A 19,400-nucleotide genomic window follows, 5' to 3' on the forward strand; every position below is an offset into this window, starting at 1 on the left:
TTTATTAATTTAATATTTTAAACAGAGAAACGAAACAAAACGGAAAAAAATGACTTGAATGTCCGTAGAATTACACAACAACAACATACATTTATATAAAACAAGTGTAGTAGACAACACCCTTAAAAACCATATAAAAAGTCTTAAAAGTTCGATGGAATTAATGTGAAGATATAGGATAAATATATAATGGTCATGTATACTAGTCGCACATTTAAAAAAAGTATTCATATATGGCATTAATATGAACAGATGCAAATGTCTAATGTATTTTTAAAACATCATCCTATCTAATCCAAAATCTGTCGGATCTCGTAAATTCCCACCAGCACCAAGTCTATTCATCTACGGTTTGGACACTTGTCAGCAAAAAAACGAGTGTGCCAGATTCAACCCTCGTGTTTTGTCCCAGATGCTCACCCCAGAACATTTTCCTATCTAATGCAAAATCTATCCGATCTCATATATTCCCACCAGCATCAAGTCCATTCATCTACGGTTTGGACACTTGTCAGCAAAAAAACGAATGTGCCAGATTCAACCTTCGTGTTTTGTCCCAGATGCTCACCCCTAATACTTACTTTTGAAGGAATGCAATTGCATATGAGCATGTCGTATCCTGAAGGGAAACAATTCAACATACATCCAGGCCCATATGTTAAGACGGGGACAAGCCTAATAAGGGTCCAACCCCAGACTATACCCCGTCCCTAATTCTACCCTAACAAAAATTTCCTATTGATTTTTTTATTTAATTTTTTTTTGTTGTAGCTCATACCATATTAAGTTTCCATATCCTTAATGTATTTTTTTTAATAAGTAAATATTTTATTAAAAACTACAGAAGTTATATATAATTGTATCACATCGTTTCACAAGTGCTTCCATAATAGAACATTTTAGATTGTTGTGAAGGGCGTTAGTAGTACAAAAAATTCTCTTTTTACATCTTTCCCATTTAGCCAGATTATCAACTTCCCTAAAAAGACTTCTATTTACATAAGTTACCTTGTTATTTACAATCCCAAAAGAACCTTCACATCTGTTAAAATATTTTTTTGTTCTCTATTCACAACTTGAAGGTATATTGTTAAAAGAATTAGCCACATTTCTGTTGTCACTTTGCACCTGTAATCTATGCAGATTTAGATCTTTCGCACACTTCAAAGCTCTTTTTACTGCGAGAGCTTCTCCGCATTCTGCGCTGGTGGTATATCCTGCAAAGACTTTAATATCAGAGATATCGTCGTTTAACCATAAAAATTCTCCGGTATTCGAATCAAAAGAAACATCCACATGTATGCTTATGCGGGTGTGTCTCATAATCTCAGTTTCTTGATTAATTTATCTGAATAACATATGTTCTTTTGAACCCGCTTCTTCCAGGAAAAATATGTTTTCAAACCCAAGCTCCATTCATTTATAACAATCTTAATCATAGTTATACATTCTATCGGCTTAGGTTTAACTCCCCGAAAAACCACCAGATTTCTGTAATTCCATATCTGCCAACATATTATACCAAACATTTCTTTCCAGTCATTCAGAGAAGATAAATACCATGATTTTACCCAATCAAATTTTTTTTTTATTAAAACCCGGCATTTGTAATCCTAAACCAAACCATGCTGCTATTGTGAAACAACAATCAACAAATAAATATTTAGTTGTTTCTCGGATATCATCATAACATAACATGCAATATGGCTCTGAATGGCCCAAGACATCATGCAATTCAGATATAAGAATCAAAACATAAGCTGTCATTTTCCAAATAAAGAGAATTATTCTGGGTAACAAGTTTAGATGCCAAATTTTCTACCAGAATTTATCACTAGTGCTAGGGTTCTCCTGAGACAAGACCTTATAAGCAGAATTGGTAGTAACTAACCATTCTTATACCAATCCACATAAGCACATCTTGGGAATTTTCACTCGGATAAATGGATTTAATCCTATTAGCTATTTCAGGCAAAAAAATAGAGTCAATTAAATTTGTATTCCAGCAACCATCAATTCCAATAAGATCAGAGACATATGTTATATCTTCATGTTGTCAGTTGGTTAATCGACCCATATCAGGAATCCAATTATCTAAAGAGATATGAATGTTTCTACCATCTCCAACTTTCCATATACTATTATCCTTTATGATTTGTTGTCCTATTCTACACTATGCCAAATCTAAGATATGTTAGTCTCTATTTTTATAAAAGGGATGAGTTCTTTGAAAATACTTTCCTTTTAGAATTCTCACCCATAAATCATTTGGATTTTTCAACAGTCTCCAAGCTAATTTAGCCAAAAGGGATACATTCACCTTATGGGGGTCTTTAATCCCAATACGTCCAGAAACTTTTGAAGTTCTAATACTACTCCAAGCTTTAGGGTATAAATCCTTTTTAGGGTTATCTTTATCCCACCAAAAGTTTCTCTATAACTTATCAAATTCATCAAGCACAGATTTTGGAAACTCAAAACACTGCATCTGATAACTCGGATAAGCCGATAGAGTAGAGTTGATAAGAATTGTTCTGCCTGCTTGAGACAATAAATTTGTTTTCCACCCATTTAGGCTTTGTAAGCTCTATCCAAGAGAGGCTCAAAATTCAGAGCTTGCTTTGTATTGAAAAAAAGTGGAGTTCCTAAGTACTTTTCATCTTTGGAAATTCTTTGAACTTTTAACATTCTAGCAAAAAAAATTCATGTTTATTGTGTACTTTTTTGCTGAAGTAAACACCTGATTTATAAAAATTTATTGTCTGTCCAGAAAAGGAAGTAAAGATACCTAGAATATTCATCAAGCATCTAACTTCAGCAATGTCAGCTTTAAAAAAAGTAAAGCAATCATCAGCAAATACTAAATGGGAGATTGTATTACAGTTTCGATTAATTTTTATCCCACATGAAAATATTTAGTATAATATGTATTGAGTACATCTATCATGCCTTCTTCTATTTGATGCAACCACATGAAAATATTTAGTACATCTATCATGCTCCTTGAAAAATTTATCTCTACTATTTTCTAACCAATAAATATTTTTTATCTTATTCAAGGTTTCAAGCTCATCCTCCAAATATTTCAGCACTCTTCTAGATATTAAATGACCTGGCATAGCATTCTCTCTATCAATTTTTTTAATAATTTCTTCTTTGTTCCTGAAAATATTCCTGAAATTGTTTTTATTCCAATAACTAAAGTTTTAGCTAAATTTTTAAGAGCTTGAACTAAGTTATTCTCCGAATATGCTCTATTTTCAGTCCAGACATTCTCAATAAACATATTATATTCATGTTCTTTCCATCCTCTGAAATATATATATGGTTTTTTTCCACCCACTTTAACTGGATCAACATCGATAAGGAGTGGATTATGATCAGAACTAAGCAACTCTAGATAAATGATAGACAATAGTATCAGGAAATGTCTCAAACCATTTAACATTGACTAGACTCCTATCAATACGTTCTTTAATGTTTTCCTCTCCTTCTCTTTGGTTAGACCAGGTAAATGGATCACCTTGAAAACCCAAATCTATAAAACCAATTTATTGGATTGCTTTGTGAACTACGTTAAAAATACCAGTGGGAGCTTCATTCCCTCCTTCCCCTTAAATGTATTTTCAGCCCATCTTATGAGATCATTTCAGTCTACTTAACACACATATTAGTTCCCCAGCTTTCTGATTACAAAAAAAAAGAAAAAAAAAACACATTTTAGTTTTTAAGCAGAAAATAGCTTCATCACAATACAGTTGTCCCCCATTTTTCTTCCGTAAAATATAATTTTCTTTCAATGATCATTTCTCGTTATTGATTTTGTTCGCTTTCAATTTTTAGTTGTCTTACTAGTATTCAATTTGAGGATCAAAACTAGCCACTAACTAGGGGATGCATCGCAAAAAAAAATATTGCGGCTGTCAGCCGCCTTACAACATAATGACAATCCAGCCCTATTCAAAGAAGAATTCTGGGTCCGTCCTGTGTTAAGGTTGGCTTGTTGATCCTCCGTGGACCGTGGAAAATTGGGTGAGATGAACCTGCCGAGGAAGAAGCTGATACTTAATTTGTAGGGTTTCAAAGATCTTCTTCGGCTCATATATAAGCTCGGTCCTACGTAATTGCCTCTCTAAATAATTTTGATAGTTCATTGTGTGTGTCACAAGGAGACACATATCTAGGGCTGCACAACGGATAGGGTGGGTAGGATATAGCCTATACCCGCCACCCTACCTGTTTATTGGCGGTTAACAAAATCTTTACCCGTCACCCTACCCGTCAAATAGTGGATAGATAGGATACGATTAAAAAACTGGCGGGTAGGGTAGGGTTGGCGGGTATGGGTGGGGTATGTGCACCCCTAATAGGAATTTCTCGAAGACCAGTAGGGTAGGATAATTTCTAGCTTTACCCGCCACCCTACCCGTTTATTGGCGGTTAAGAAAATCTTCACCCTCCACCCTACCCGCCAAATAGTGGATAGGATAGGATACGGTTAAAAAACTGGCGGGTAGGGTAGGGTTGGCGGGTATGGGTAGGGTATGTGCACCCCTACACATATCCAACTTGTCCAGAGTAGAAATTCGTTTCACGTACAACGCGTGTTTAGGGGCCCAATACTTTGGCTTGCCATCGATATATCTGCAATCACGAACAGTTTAAACAAGTAAATCACTCATTACATGTCCGATGTTTTGCAAAAGATATGCCACGATCCAAATTTTTTATCACGATGTCAAAGTATAAAAGATCTGTCGGATTCCGTTGAAAGATAAAAGGTTGAGGCTTAAAAAAATACGTACTCGCAAAAACATTTTTTGAAAATGTTTGTTCCAGACTTGCGGTAAAAGACTAGACCTTCTAAGACTCGTGCATTTATAAAGGGATAAAATTTAAACCAGAAATGGGTTTTACTGATTGTTTACTTTTTGATATCTTCCTTAAGAAGAGTGACAGTGTCCATGGGGGTGGAGGAGTCCATGGCGAAATCAACATAGTCCAGCATATCCGGACTTCTATAGAAATTGCTGATTGCCTTGGTGCTCAAAACAGAGTTTGGATAGTAGACCTTTTCTTTGTCATTTTTTAGGAAAACCGTTGTGAAAATATTCATCTTTTGGACTGTGATATGCAAAGAAAGAGACCATTTTGTTGAACGGATTAACATTAACTCCTAGCTTTCAATCATCGTATCTGGTGGCTTCTATGCTACAACACGTAATCCTCCTACAAATGATAAAATGAACAACTTTGGTATAGACAAATACTCCCTCCGTTCTTTTTTAATAGGCCAGTTTTTATAAATAAAAGTTTCAAAAAATAGGTCAGTTTCCTAATTGGGAAAGTTAAATGTTACTTTAATTTTTTGGGACCACTTTTCTCTTAACTTCTTTTGATGACAAGTGTCATGTGGACCACTTCACTTTACTTCTTTTGCTGACAAGTGTCATAGAGACCATTTCACTTCACTTCTTTTATTGACAAGTGTCATGAGGACCACTTTCAATGATTAATTCTCTTAATTTTCTTAAATTTCTCTAAAAACAAAACTGACCTATTAAAAATAAACGGAGGGAGTAGCATGTTAGCCTCTACAAATCTACATTCTTACCATGACACCATCAATTTTACAACGGTCACCTACATCAAAAGGATGCATTACAAAGACAAAGATGATGGCTTCAAATATTGTCTTGCAGGTGTTCTGGAACATGAAACCCACAAGTAGTAGCTGAGATGTGATCACGAGTATGACTTTGGATGTCGCGAGTCCCATCACAAGGACAAAAACCACGACAATAAGCATCGAGACAACTGCACTAGCTAACTTGTGAAGCTGCTGCACCGCTGTTTTCGTATCGTTTAAAGAATGGGCTAGAGCCTTTCTTTCGGTGTAAGCTTGTACCTACAAAACTTAAACCAACATCTCCGTGGGCAGGTCACTCGAGTAATCATATGGCTTGAATTTGATCATTCAGTAAAATCTCCATGAGTTAAAGATGGAACTTTATCTTACCACCCAGTTCCTGAAAGCACACTTTTTGACAAGTACAGTTTCACCAGCAGTACACTCAAAGAAAGGTAATATCGTATCAATATCTTCTCTTCTTAAGAATCTAAGTAGATCCTCTTCCAGAATATACCTGCAACAGCACGCACAAAGACTAGCCATTATTGAATGCTGTATAATTAAGAGCAGAAATTACTAGCATAGTACGGACTTGGCATCAGGTTGGGCAACATTCTTGAACACCCTCTGCGCAGTAATTCTTGCTTCCGCCTCGCTCGTAATTTCCGAACTCCTGCAATTATCAAGCGTCCTCTGGACAAACCAGAATACATCACATAGTTCACCAGTCTGGGAATGCTCCAGGCTGAAGCAGTATTTTCCCTACTTAACTTTCTCAGCCTCTCAATGTCTATTTTCTTGGGGCCACCCGTCTTGGACACCTTCTCCTCATATTTCTTTGCACCAAACGATCCAATTGCAAGAAATTACTGTTGTGAGAATCGACATTTTTTTAATTACGAGTAGTATCACTAGTCTAAGCTTGTTCAATTGAAGAAAACCATAAAATACCTTGAAGGCTTGAAGATTTTTTGCTTGTCCGGCAACGTCTGATCAATCTCAGGACCCGATAAAGAATCCAATATGTAATGGTGTAATGTGGAACAAGGTAAAAGAAAGCAATACTAGATTGCTATAAGCAAGAAGAGAAGAGAATTCAAGCAAGAAGAGAAAGATAAGTTTTGTGTTTAATAATTTGATTGAGTAATAGATAGATCTTACAACACTTAATCTAGCCTTTATATAGGCTTGAAGAATAACTAAACTAGGAAACAGAAAACTAAAAGGAAATCTAAAAGAATCCTAAAAATAAGAAAGACTGAAACTAGGAAACCATGGAAGCCAAACCTCTAAGCGGAATCTTCTGGAATTGTAGTATGCCCTGCATCAGTACCCCCTTCTAGAGTAAAGCTCATCCTCGAGTTGTCCAAACAAACCAGAAGTTCATTGTCACCATGAAACGTAAAAATCTCTTGAACATTAAATGTGTTGGAGATATTCCAATCATTTGGTAGATCCATAAGCATTATCATTGATCTTCTTTAAAACCTTGAAAGGACCATATTTCTTCATCTTGGTTTTGTTATAAGTACCCACTGGAAATCTCTCTTTTCTTAGATGTATCATCACGAGCTCCCCTTCCTTGAAGGTTTTAAACCTCTTGTGTTTATCAGCATCCTCTTTATATTTAGAATTGGACTTCTCCAGTTTAGATTTTACTTCATTATGTAATTCAGTTGCTTTGTCTACAAAAGAGTCGGCTGCAGTGTTTGTACTCTGTGTGGTGGGTAAGGCTACCAAATCAAGAGTATGATTAGGTACTTTAGAGTACACAATCTCAAATGGAGTTTTCCCAGTAGAACGATTCACAGAAGTGTTGAAAGCGAATTCCATATGTGGCAATAACACATCCCACTTCTTTCTATTATCCAGGCACTTAGCTCTAATCAAATTCCCAAGTGATCTATTAACAACCTCAGTCTGTCCATCAGTTTGTGGATGTGAAGTTGTGCTGAATTGTAAAACTGTGCCTAAGCGCATCCATAAACTTTTCCAGAAATAACTCAAAAATTTTGTATCTCTGTCAGAAGTGATAGACTTTGGAACCCCATGCAATCTTACTACTACTTTAAAGAACAAAGAAGCAACATTAGAAGCGTCAGTTGATTTCTTACAAGCTACGAAGTGAGCCATTTTAGAGTAACGATCAACTATGACCATAACAGAATCATTACCTCTAGCAGTACGAGGTAAACCAAGTATAAAATCCATACTTATATCAACCCAAGGTGCATCAGGAACTGGTAAAGGAGTATACAACCCGGTATTTTGAATTGTACCCTTTGCTCTCTGAAAGACCATGCATTTTTGTACGAACTTTTGTACATCACGTTTCAAAGATGGCCAGAAATATCTTTCTTCAATCAGGGCAATGGTTTTATCTCTCCCAAAATGACCACCAAGACCACTGCCATGTAATTCTCGCATAAGATGTAAACGTAAAGACCCTTGAGGAATACATAATCGATTCCCTTTAAAAAGAAAACCTTCTTGTATAAGAAAATCATCAACCCCATGAGTTTGAGAACTGCATTGATCCCATAGTTTGCCAAAATCTTCATCTTCTGGATAAATGTCTTTGATATAGTCAAATGCATAACTCTCATTACGAATTGTAGTTAATAGATGACTTCTTCTACTTAAGGCATCAGCAACTTGATTCAATTTGCCACTTTTATGTCTCACGGAGAAAGTGTATTTGCTGAGTGTGGAAAGCCATCGATCATGCATTCTGTTAACTTTAGCAGAAGTATTCAAAAACTTCAAAGCATGGTTGTCAGTGTTGACAACAAATTCCCTATGTATAAGATAAGTATGCCACTGCTTAAGAGATTGAACAAGAGCCAATAACTCTAATTCATATGTAGACCATTTCTTTTGTGAATTTGAATTCTTCTCACTGTAATATGCAATTGGATGACCCTCCTGTGATAATACTGCACCAATACCAACAACAGATGCATCACAATCTATTTCAAAAGGCTTGTTGAAATTCGGAAGTGCATGAATTGGTGCCGTACAAAGCTTTTCTTTAAGAAGAATAAAGCTTTTATCCATTGCTTCCGTCCACTCAAAATTCTCCTTCTTGAGACAGTCAGTCAAAGGTGCAGAAATAGAGCTAAAGTTCTTCACAAATATTCGATAGAAAGAAGCCAAACCATGAAAACTACGAACATCACGAATAGAAGTAGGAACTGTCCAATCTTCAATTGCTTGAACTTTAGAAGGATCGACATGAATACCATCTGTAGAAATCACATATCCCAAAAATGTTACTGAAGAAGCCATGAAGGTACACTTCTTCAAATTAACATATAAAGAGTTGTCAGCAAGAACTTGAAACACTTGTGAAAGATGTTGGAGGTGTTCTGGCTCACTGCGACTAAAAATTAGTATGTCATCAAAATAGACAATAAAAAATTTACTGAGAAAGGGTTGGAGAACTTGATTCATAAGTCGCATAAAAGTACTAGGTGCATTAGATAACCCAAATGGCATGACCAGCCATTCATATAAACCTTCACGTGTCTTGAATGCTGTTTTCCACTCATCTCCACCTCGAATGCGTATTTGGTGGTAACCACTGCGTAAATCCAACTTAGTAAAAATAATAGAGCCCGACAGTAAATCAATCATATCATCAATACGCGGGATCGGAAATCTATAAGGAATGGTGATGCGATTTAATGCTCTGCAATCGATACACATCCTCCATCCATTGTCTTTTTTACTAACCAAGAAGGCAGGACTGGCCCAAGGACTGTTTCTATGTCGTATTAAACCCTTTGTAAGCAAATCATTTACCTGTCCCTGTAATATCTCATGCTCAGCAGGACTCAAGCGATAGTGTGCTTAGTTTGGTAAAGAGGCTCCATGAATAAAATTGATGCAGTGTTGAATATTCCGTAAAGGAGGTAATGCAGTTGGTAGTTCATCTGGAAATAAAACATTATATTGAAATGATAAGGGGCTTCACCTTTGCAGGCAACTCAATCATAGGCTTAGAATCTTCATGGGAATGTAAAGAATGTTGTGGGTGCAAAGAACGAATAACAGTGGCTACGACAGCATCAGTCTGCTCACAAGAGTTTGAAGTGGAATTGGATGGACTAAGAACCTTGATTTTCCCATTATGAACAAAAGTGTAAGTATTCTCGAATCCATTGTGAACCGCGTGAAGATCGTATTGCCAAGGTCTGCCAAGAAGAAGATGGGTTGCCGTCATATTAATGACATCACATAGAACTGTGTCTTCATAACCCTCAAAAGAGAATGACACATAACACTGAAGAGTAATCTTCTGTGTGCTAGAGGCATTAAACCATCCTACAGTGTAAGGTTCTGGATGAGAAGTTACTGGTAGTTCAAGCTTCTTAACTACGTGATCAGCAATATAATTATCCACACTGCCACTATCAATTATCATCTTGCAGATTTTACCCCCAATATAACATCTTGATTTAAAAATACTGTGTCTCTGAGACTTGCATTGTTGAGTAAGAAATAATGAACGAATCATCCCAACAAACTCGTCGTCATCACCAGGTGAGTCTTCATCTTCGAACTCATTAAGCGCACCAGTGACTTCATTAATAAACTGAGGTTCACCAATCAAAGCATTGAATTTCCGACAATCACTAGAAGTGTGCCCCGATTGCTGACATTTATTGCACTTATCTCCACGAAATTTTGTATAAGCATTATTAGCTCGTTGTTGCGGTGGAAATTGTTGTTGCCTGTTATGAAACCGATTCCCTGTAGTAGAAGGAGTTGGTTGCAGAGAGTGAGACTGCTGACCCGGCTGAAGATCAACTGCATTGGCTAAGATAGGTGTAGACAGAGGTGGAGTATAGGGCACAATATGGCTAGGTTGTCGATGTGAATGGTTAACATCATCATAAGGAGGCCTGGGAATATTCAAAACAGTATCTGGAGAAAAGTTTTGAGATGAATTGGTACCCCTGTAAGTATTTTGATAACGCCCTTGTATGGAATGAGTCATACCATTTTGTATTAATCTATTCAGTCCCTCAATGAATCTTGCAACTAACTGTTCTTCCGATTCTTTGAGTTGATTTCGTGCGACCAAATTATAAAAATCTGACACATATTCTTCAACAGTTCGTGCCCCCTGCTGAATGTTTTGTAATTTGATGAAAAGTTGCTGCATAAAGTCTCTAGGTAAGAACTTATCCCTGATCAAAGTTTTCAAACGTTTCCAAGTATGTATTTTCGGTTTGTTAGCGTTTCTACGATCATCACAGATCTTATCCCACCAAGCTGCAGCTCCTCCTTTGAGTTTGTATGTCACAAGTTTAACCTTAGAATCTTCAGGGACTTCCATGAATTCGAAAAAAGCTTCTACCTCAAAGAACCAATCAGTTAGTTCTTCAATACGAAAATTTCCAGAGAAGTTGGGAATATCAGCTTTTAGTTTATATTCTGGTAAAGAACTGTAAGGGTTGTGACCAGTTTTTAAACGTCGTTCTTCAATCCAATTCTTCTCTAGATCGTTCTCACGTTCATCTTCATCATCACTGTCAAGTGCAGGAGAAACTATCTTCTTCTTTGAATGACCTATGAAGCCTTCATACGGTTTCTTAATGTTTAAAGTACGCAATACATCTTCAGGTACTTCATCATTCTGTAAAAACTGAAGTATATCTTCTTTAGTTTTTCCTTCTAAGTCTACAAGCTCAGGCATATCCAAATCTAGATTTATATGTTTTGCAACCTTCAAAAGTTGATTCTGCATGGTCTCAAGCTTGGTATCTCTTAACCCTAATTTGTCCTCCATGGACTTCTCAAGAGCTTCAGTAATGTTTTTTGCCAAAATCTCGGTATGAGATTTGATGAGAGCTTCGATTGCTGCTAGAGTAACTGGTTGAGCAGTAATTTTTTTTTTTTTTTTTGTATACGAAAAGGAACTAAAAAAAGGACTGAAAGGTGTTGCGGAAGCGATGTAAAGGATCAAGTTATAGGATGAAAACCTAAAACTAAGCGGTTGATACCAACTAATGTGGAACAAGGTAAAAGAAAGCAATACTAGATTGCTATAAGCAAGAAGAGAAGAGAATTCAAGCAAGAAGAGAAAGATAAGTTTTGTGTTTAATAATTTGATTGAGTAATAGATAGATCTTACAAGACTTAATCTAGCCTTTATATAGGCTTGAAGAATAACTAAACTAGAAAACAGAAAACTAAAAGGAAATCTAAAAGAATCCTAAAAATAAGAAAGACTGAAACTAGGAAACCATGGAAGTCAAACCTCCAAGCGGAATCTTCTGGAATTGTAATATGCCCTGCATCATGGTGGAAAACACTTTCTTTCATCCTATCAAAGAAAGTTGCCACATGAAACGATGAAGCTAACACTTTGACTAAAACAATTTTAGTCAACCATATTATAGCACCAACAAGAACCCCAATTAAAGCCCTGAAAACTTTCTTAAAGATCTCGTTGTTCTTCTGAACATCAGGACTAACCAATAACGACCAAGATAGTAAAATAAAAACTAACCAAAATGCAATTCTGGAAACTTTTTCGAAGACCATAAACAAAATAAAGTACTTTTTCTCTCAACATGTAATTTCTTTCGACAAAAAACACTATAATTCTTACAACCCAGCCAGAAAACATTCTACCAGAAATAACCACCATAACCAGTAAACACCATTTCCAAATTTCTAAACCCCATTTAGTTTGGTTTTTAAATGAGTCAACTGTAAGACAACACATGAAACCAGTTGTAATAACAAAAGTTAAAACCCATTCTATAATAGTTATGCATCCAACTTTCTTCTTCTTTTTTATGTACTATTTTCTATCTTCTTCATGTTTTTTACTCCAAGCTTCTTCTTCTTCCTCATCGTCTGATGCTGAAATCTTATGGATTATTGGTGATCTTGTTAGGAGAGGATAACTCGTTTCAGCAAACCTTGATTTGGTTCTTGTGAAGTTGAGTTCTCCAAGAGTAGTTCTAGGTTTATACGACTGTGCTGATTGAGAATGTTAGCGGCAATTAAAGTCAGTTTCAGTGGTACATTTTAAAGCTTGTTGTTGCTCCTCCATTTTCAAGAACAACATGTTCTCTAAAGGGGTTTTCCTCTCTATTCTGCATGTTTCTCTTTTTTCATAAAGTGTAGAAGAACAAGATTGAGGTAGCCATCTGCGAGGCTGAAGACTTTCCCACGGTGTGAACAGGTGATTGACGCTAACCAAGGACAAATCAATTCATTCAAAGCAAAAAAAAAAAAAAAATTCTTATAAATATTAGGCACGCACGACATCAAGAACTGTAAACTTCATGGTTCAGCATATCTAGAGTATTTTTGATTTGTTTATCCTTGAACCATTACGAATTTAATGATTAACAAATTCCCAGTGATATTGAAAAAGCGGAATCATAACATAGTCGATTAGATTGATAAATACTGGAGATCTCCTACCTATCAGCCAACATGGAATATGCATAATTGCAAACATTATACTTGATCGAGTACCCCAAAAATTGCATTCCCTCCATGATGTCAAAAATTGCGTTGCCTCCATGAATCATGATGTCAGTAATTTTTTGATGTCAATCATCCTGTAATGTCAAAAGCACATGACAGCACGCTGCACCACCTCTTGGCATCAGCATTTTCGGATATATACAAAAATAAGAAAATGTAGCATTACGTTGCTAATAAAAGGGTTTAGTTCGGGTCCCTCAATTTTTGATTATTACTACTCCCTGCTCCCAGGTAGCAAGAGTCAACAAGACCAAGTCTCCCGATGTAGTTTCTGATAACATGATAATGGTGGTGGTGAAAATCAGAAATCTCATTAAGAGATGGTAAGCTTCATTTCAGAAAACAGTAGCGCTTAATCACTATTTATACTCGACTAAACAACAAGACTAACTACCAGCACACTAACACGTACAAAGCACACAAGTGCAAATCAACAGAAAACGTTTGTGAAGTTTCACATGTGAGAAATCCGAATACAGAACAAAGCACAAAACATACCTTGCACCAATGTGTTGCTTAAGCAACACTGCATTACTTGACCTACGTCACAAGCTCATGGTGAGAAAAGAAAGAACCTTAAACTTGTCACGCAAATAAACAAATCTTGGACCATGGAATTGGAAACCCTTCGGTGAAAGTATCACCAACCTGCTGTACTCAAGTGAACTGTTTGCGTGTGCACATGTGTTTATCACCTGGTTTTTAAGTTTGTTATCTTTCCTGTTACATGGAGTGTGGTGAATTTCTTGTTTGTAATTCCTAAAGAGTGAAATAATATTTCTCAAATCTTACAGAAACGAAAATATACATGTGCTGAAGACTTCCGCTTGTAAGTAAGAGTGACATCTTCCACAACGGGAGTGGAGCCACTAGTGAAACAATGACGTCAGGCACATTGAAACTTCTAAATATAGAAAATGTTGACTTGGTCTCAACTTTGGCAAACATCATTGTCAGAATATATATTACTTCCACAGAAAGTAGTCGTTTTGAAGTTTGAACTCTTACATGGTTCGGCAATGGAAAGTAGTCTTCTTAATTACACGCACGATGTCACCAACTTATCCAAGTGATTGAAAATTTACTTGGATGAAAGTACAAGCGTTGAAGATTTGATTTTAGCTATCTTTCTTTCTCATGATAAAGAGATAACAAATTTTCTCTTCTGCGAAGTATTTCTCTTATATCAAGTAAACGTAAAACCAAGAAGGAAAAAAAGCGGGAAAAAAATACAAATTATCAATATCTCTCAAGCAGCATCTATAAAGAATAAAATTATATTTATGTTGAGAAGAACGTAGGAATCAATGAATTATGGGGATTATTTTCCTCACCATCCTAATAATAAAATCTTAAACATGTTCACCGGAGTTCTTATCTGTGTGGAACTTTACTTCTCTTCACAATTTAAGCTCTATCTTACTCTTACTTGTACTTCCGTCTATTTCTTTCTTCATCTACTTCGGAATTCAAAAAGTATCTTTTCCTTACCTCTTTAACAAGAGAAGACTCTTTTCTTCTCTTTACGGTGGTGAACACTTTCGAGTTTCCTCACTTTTATCATCTTAAACTCTTGGAGGAAGAAGAATACCAGAGTTTCTTTTGGCAGATCAAGACCTTCTCATTCTCAACTGCATACTCAGTGTCTTCCTGTTTGCAGCTCCATTTCATTGCCTTCGCAATGGTTGAAATGGCATCCAAGAAATAGCTAGATTCTCGAATAATAACATATCCACCTGGACGTACAATTCGATCCATCTCCAGGAGAACATATTTCATATCGCACCTGCACATATTTTTTATACCATAAGTTCATATTTCTCGGTAAGAGAGAGTTTAGAGTTGAGGACGAGACCTCATATCTTTTGTTACAGAAACTTATTATTATATGACCAAATGAAATTACAAAGTACAAGACTGATTGGTCGTCTGAACATGGCTTAATTAAATGCTTGGGAATCCTCCTCTCGTAAGAGCTGGTTTCAAGAGTGTGTTTTTACTGTATGGGATTATTACTTGCTACATGTAACATAATATGACGATAACACTGAAATGAAAATTTTCTCGACGTAATGTCATGGATGCAGGCCTTTCCATAATATATGTACAGGCCAATAACTCCTGAAATAGTATCCAAAGTTTTGGACGTCACCTGAAAAAGGGGGAAAAAAGAAAGACCGATAAAAAGAATAAAAGATGATACCTCTGACTTTCGGCAGTGAATAGGCTATCGAGATGAAGGAGATCGTACGTTCGAGGATAAGTTGAAAACGCCTCACACCTACAGACATGAAACAAAGAAAGGTTATCATTCTCATTCCGATAAAGAAATCTTCGAAATTCAGAATTTCATGCAATAGAGAAAGATAAACTGATAAGTTATATCTATTACCAGTCATGGTAGGTTCCGATCAAACCCCTGTCGAAGACCACAGCTAGAGTATTTTCAGAGTAAGAAGACACAACATTCATGACCCACAGAGGATCCTCTACTAATTCTGCGGCAAAACCTCCATACACTGTATTCATGTCCATGACATTTCTTATCTTATCAGTACCAAGAGCAGGAAGTAACTTTTTGTAGTGCTTCACCCTAACCTTCCATTTACTCTCATCGTGCTTGAATGCACTGGCACTTCCTCCGTGAACACCTGACAGCCGTTCAGGTGGAGCACTGAGTCTCTCAGGCCACTTTGGAAGAGAATCTAACCCTGACTTTGTATATTTAGCTTCTGGAGCTACAACACAAGGACGAAGAGGAGTGTACCAAGCTGCATCTGGTTCGGTTCCATCATCACACTTGGGGGGGTAGACATCTGGGCTAGCAAGCTTATCATAACATTTGGGATTAGTAGATTTCTGCCACACAGCAATGTCTCCCTTTTGTTTATATAGCTTGAAACACATAGAAGTAAGATAATCCTGTAACTTGTCATAATCTGATTTCTGCTCTTCCACGGTCGTGTTCCATCCCCTCCATCGGTTTTGGTAGTTCACTGGTGGGCCAGATAAGACCCAGAAACCGCCAGGTCGTAGCATACGGTGTATTTCTAGAAGGTAAAGTCCACCTGAAAATGGGAAGCTATTTAGCAATTTGACATGCAGGGGAAAAGGCGAATTCTAGAATTGAGGAATTAGAATAGTTAAACGGTAGTCATAGAAACAGAGATAGCTGGCGGAGACAAAAGGTAATTACCAAATTCTGTCCATGGGATGAGGCATCGTGAGCAGTGAGCCATATCAAACGAATTTGATGGGAAAGGAAGCCGCTGGGTAGAAATGATACCCAAGATTGCTGGAATACCACGTTCCAATGCAAACTGAACTTGAGCCTCGTGATTATCTCTTGGGGCAAGAGAAACAGTTAAAATTCCTCGGTCTAACAAATCACCACCCCAACTTGCAACCTATGACAGTGAACAAACCAATATAATGTTAAATCGAAAGATCTACCTTAAAGAAAATGAGACTTTGGGTAATAAAATACGAGGCTAAGAAATTTTATTTACTGGAGAACCGGTAATTTGGGCTGATAGTGTCTTATGTTAGTTAGACTAACACAAAACCTACCTATAAGCTCTTAGTATTTTCAAATCCAAAACACTGTTGAACTAATTAAACTTATGGTAAGTGAATTATCTATTCTGCAAAGAAATCAGATCATTCAAGGACTCACCCCACAACCAGTATCAAGAGCAGTCCGGACGGTTCCATCTTTCATCCCAGGGATCAAATCTGTCATCAAATCAACATATGCACTAACACCCCTGGGGAACATGGTACCTCCTCCAGGGAAAAAGAACTTCTCTCCTTGTTTCCTTAGCCAGTTCTGATTAGATTTCTGCTTGTTGATCCAATTGTAAGGTACATTTCTGCAGACAAACAAAATGAGAAATCAATCACCAACTACCAAAACCAAAATAATACAATACTCATGAAACTAATATAAATCAACTGAAATATTACCTATACCAACATTCATTTTTACTCTTTGGCCACTTAATCGGTGGTTTGTAACCATCTGGCGGGGGCACTAAGCATTCTTTCCTTTCGAAGATTGGTGGGCAATGACGTTCGAAAAACGAAAGGCGATGGAGACTATATTTCCGCCACCTCTGTAGTAACAAACATAGATTAGAAAACTGAATATACTATGAGTGCCATTGAGCTCGGATCAGCAAAAACTTAGCTCATTGCAACAAGTTTTTACTCATTTTATCGACAAAAGAGAAAAAAGTAGTGTTTTGGTAATACCCTTGGATCAGTGCAAGGCGTGTAATCTTGATAGTCGCTTCCACACTCAGGGAAGGAGACAGGCTTAATTTGAAGAGGAGAAGATATGACATCTTTGGGAGAAGTTTTAGCTGGTCTTTCGACTTCCTCGATCACCAATTTATCTTTGTTGTTACAAAAAATCCCGCCAAGATAAAATGAAAACCCACACAGCACAAGAAACATAAGTGTCGTGGGTACCATTCTAGAAGTTTTGTCCGGGTGAATGAGTGGTTTCCCATCTCTATCTTTGTTCTTCATTGTTAGTTATCCCAATTAAAACCTACAGATTGAAACAACCCAATTGATTAAAAGATTTAGATCAGATCTAATGTTGACTAGATGATTTCGATCCACAAACAATTATAAAATCTTTAGATCATTACTGGTCCATGGATAAAAGCAAATATAATATTCATATCTTTAGACAGAAGAAAAGTTGAAATTCAATCACTCTACACAAGTTTTAGTAAAATCCACCGCCACTGATCTTTTATCTAATAATCTACATCACTCTCTCCTTGTACATGTGATATCTCAGTATATCTCTATAACACTACATTCCACCTACCTAAGCAAATGAAGTAAATAAACAACATCAACTAAATTAGGAAATTGGTTATAGAAGAAACCCAGAGAGATCTATTTCTCAAAAACAGAAAATCTAATCGTAGACGAATAGCCGAAAACACCACATCTTTTCATTGCTATCAATCTAAAAACACCATTTTTCATTAGTATCAATCTAAAAACACCATAAAATCGACCTGAAAAAAAAACAATTCACAAAGACCAGCAAACTCCCTGATTAACAAATGTAGTAATGCAATGAATAAGAAAACAAAGATCTGTCAAACAAATTCTGATACTAGAATTTTGTTACCTCTGTTTCACAAAAGGTCACTCCTTTTTCCAAATATGCTTTCACTCTTTCCTAATTTGTATACATATCAGAGTAAGTGTATATACGAAAGCAGAAAACGAGAGAGAAAAATTATAAGAAGAAGTTGTTTCTGACAATCACGAAATTAAATAAAGCTGAGATTTTTATGAATTCTCCTCCCAAAATCCTTAAATAAATACACAGTGACGCGCTCTCTCTCTCTCTATCCCTTGTTTCCAGTACCTAGCTGTAAATTTATATAAGAACTTACTTTTTCTTTCTCTCTCTGTGTAAATTCCGATCCTTTAAATCAGTGAAAATCATTTATCTGAATGAATTCATTCTCTGTAAAGAAAAATCCAAATGATTTATTAGCAAACTCAGAAGAAGAAAATAGAATAGAATATGTCTTACCAAGAATAACCTTAGATGTACTTTCAAATGACCAAATATATCCTTTTTGTTTCTATTAGTAGTCCTTATTTACTGTTATTAAGATTCAGTGAAGCAGTCTGTCGGTGGAAATTGATGTTCACCTGACAACAGTATCAGGATAACGATACACTTTAAGGTGTATGATGTGAAAATCAACGGGTTAGATGATGAGGATGTTGGTGTTTGCTAGGGAGTAGTCTAACGTTAGCGGAAATTTCTCCGTAAATCAGCGCCGCGTGCTAAAAGTACAAAACGACCCTTATAACTGTTGATTAACGAAATTGGATAATATTTGGTCTTTGGGAATCCTATAGTCTAGGATGAATTTTTCGGAAATCAGTTTGAATTGAAATTGGATAATCTTTGGTCTCTGGGAGTTCTACAAACCAGGATGAATTTTTCTTCACGGTTGAAATCAGTTTGAATTCTGGGTGATTGTTAATTTTAGATTCTACTATCTAAATTCAACGGTGGATTTCTCCACAAAAATAGAAATTAGAAAACCGTCTTGTCAAAGGGAAGGAAACTAATTTTGGTTTTCAGAAGTAGATATTTTTGCCGTGATATTTGGATTTCATGATTGTTACAAAAGTAGGTAGGTAGGACAATCAACTTATGTTATGCAAACTGCATTCTCACTGATGTATATGATCTCCTCCCAAA

At 36.3% G+C, this 19,400-nt stretch overlaps 1 protein-coding gene and 1 pseudogene across 2 annotated transcripts; both read right to left on the reverse strand.

The window, feature by feature from the left end:
• Positions 1 to 3,989: 3,989 nt before the first annotated feature.
• Positions 3,990 to 12,704, reverse strand: LOC113305698 (annotated as a pseudogene).
• Positions 12,705 to 14,236: 1,532 nt separating this feature from the next.
• LOC113301758 (probable methyltransferase PMT20) lies at positions 14,237 to 18,637 on the reverse strand. Of its 2 annotated transcripts, none has more exons than XM_026550565.1 (8): positions 18,574 to 18,637; positions 17,402 to 17,702; positions 17,114 to 17,262; positions 16,824 to 17,019; positions 16,344 to 16,554; positions 15,540 to 16,215; positions 15,351 to 15,428; positions 14,237 to 14,933 (listed from the first exon to the last, which is right to left on the reverse strand). In XM_026550565.1, the coding sequence occupies exons 2-8, from the start codon at positions 17,678 to 17,680 to the stop codon at positions 14,708 to 14,710; spliced, it is 1,815 nt and encodes a 604-aa protein (XP_026406350.1). In that variant the 5' UTR covers positions 17,681 to 17,702; positions 18,574 to 18,637; the 3' UTR covers positions 14,237 to 14,707. The 2 variants fall into 2 exon arrangements, with proteins under 2 accessions (XP_026406350.1, XP_026406349.1); XM_026550564.1 differs by lacking the exon at positions 18,574 to 18,637 and adding an exon at positions 18,303 to 18,560.
• Positions 18,638 to 19,400: the final 763 nt, after the last annotated feature.

Source organism: Papaver somniferum, chromosome 8 (assembly GCF_003573695.1).
Source record: "Papaver somniferum cultivar HN1 chromosome 8, ASM357369v1, whole genome shotgun sequence".
In the NCBI taxonomy this organism is placed as follows: Eukaryota; Viridiplantae; Streptophyta; class Magnoliopsida; order Ranunculales; family Papaveraceae; genus Papaver; species Papaver somniferum.

Coding starts and splice junctions, on each gene's coding strand:
- LOC113301758 (XM_026550565.1), bottom strand. CDS start 17,680: ATGAAGAACAAAGATAGAGATGGGAAACCACTCATTCACCCGGACAAA. Junction 16,216..16,343: donor CATCCCATGGACAGAATTTG/GTAATTACCTTT, acceptor TCCCATTTTCAG/GTGGACTTTACCTTCTAGAA. Junction 14,934..15,350: donor TTCACTGCCGAAAGTCAGAG/GTATCATCTTTT, acceptor AAATATGTGCAG/GTGCGATATGAAATATGTTC.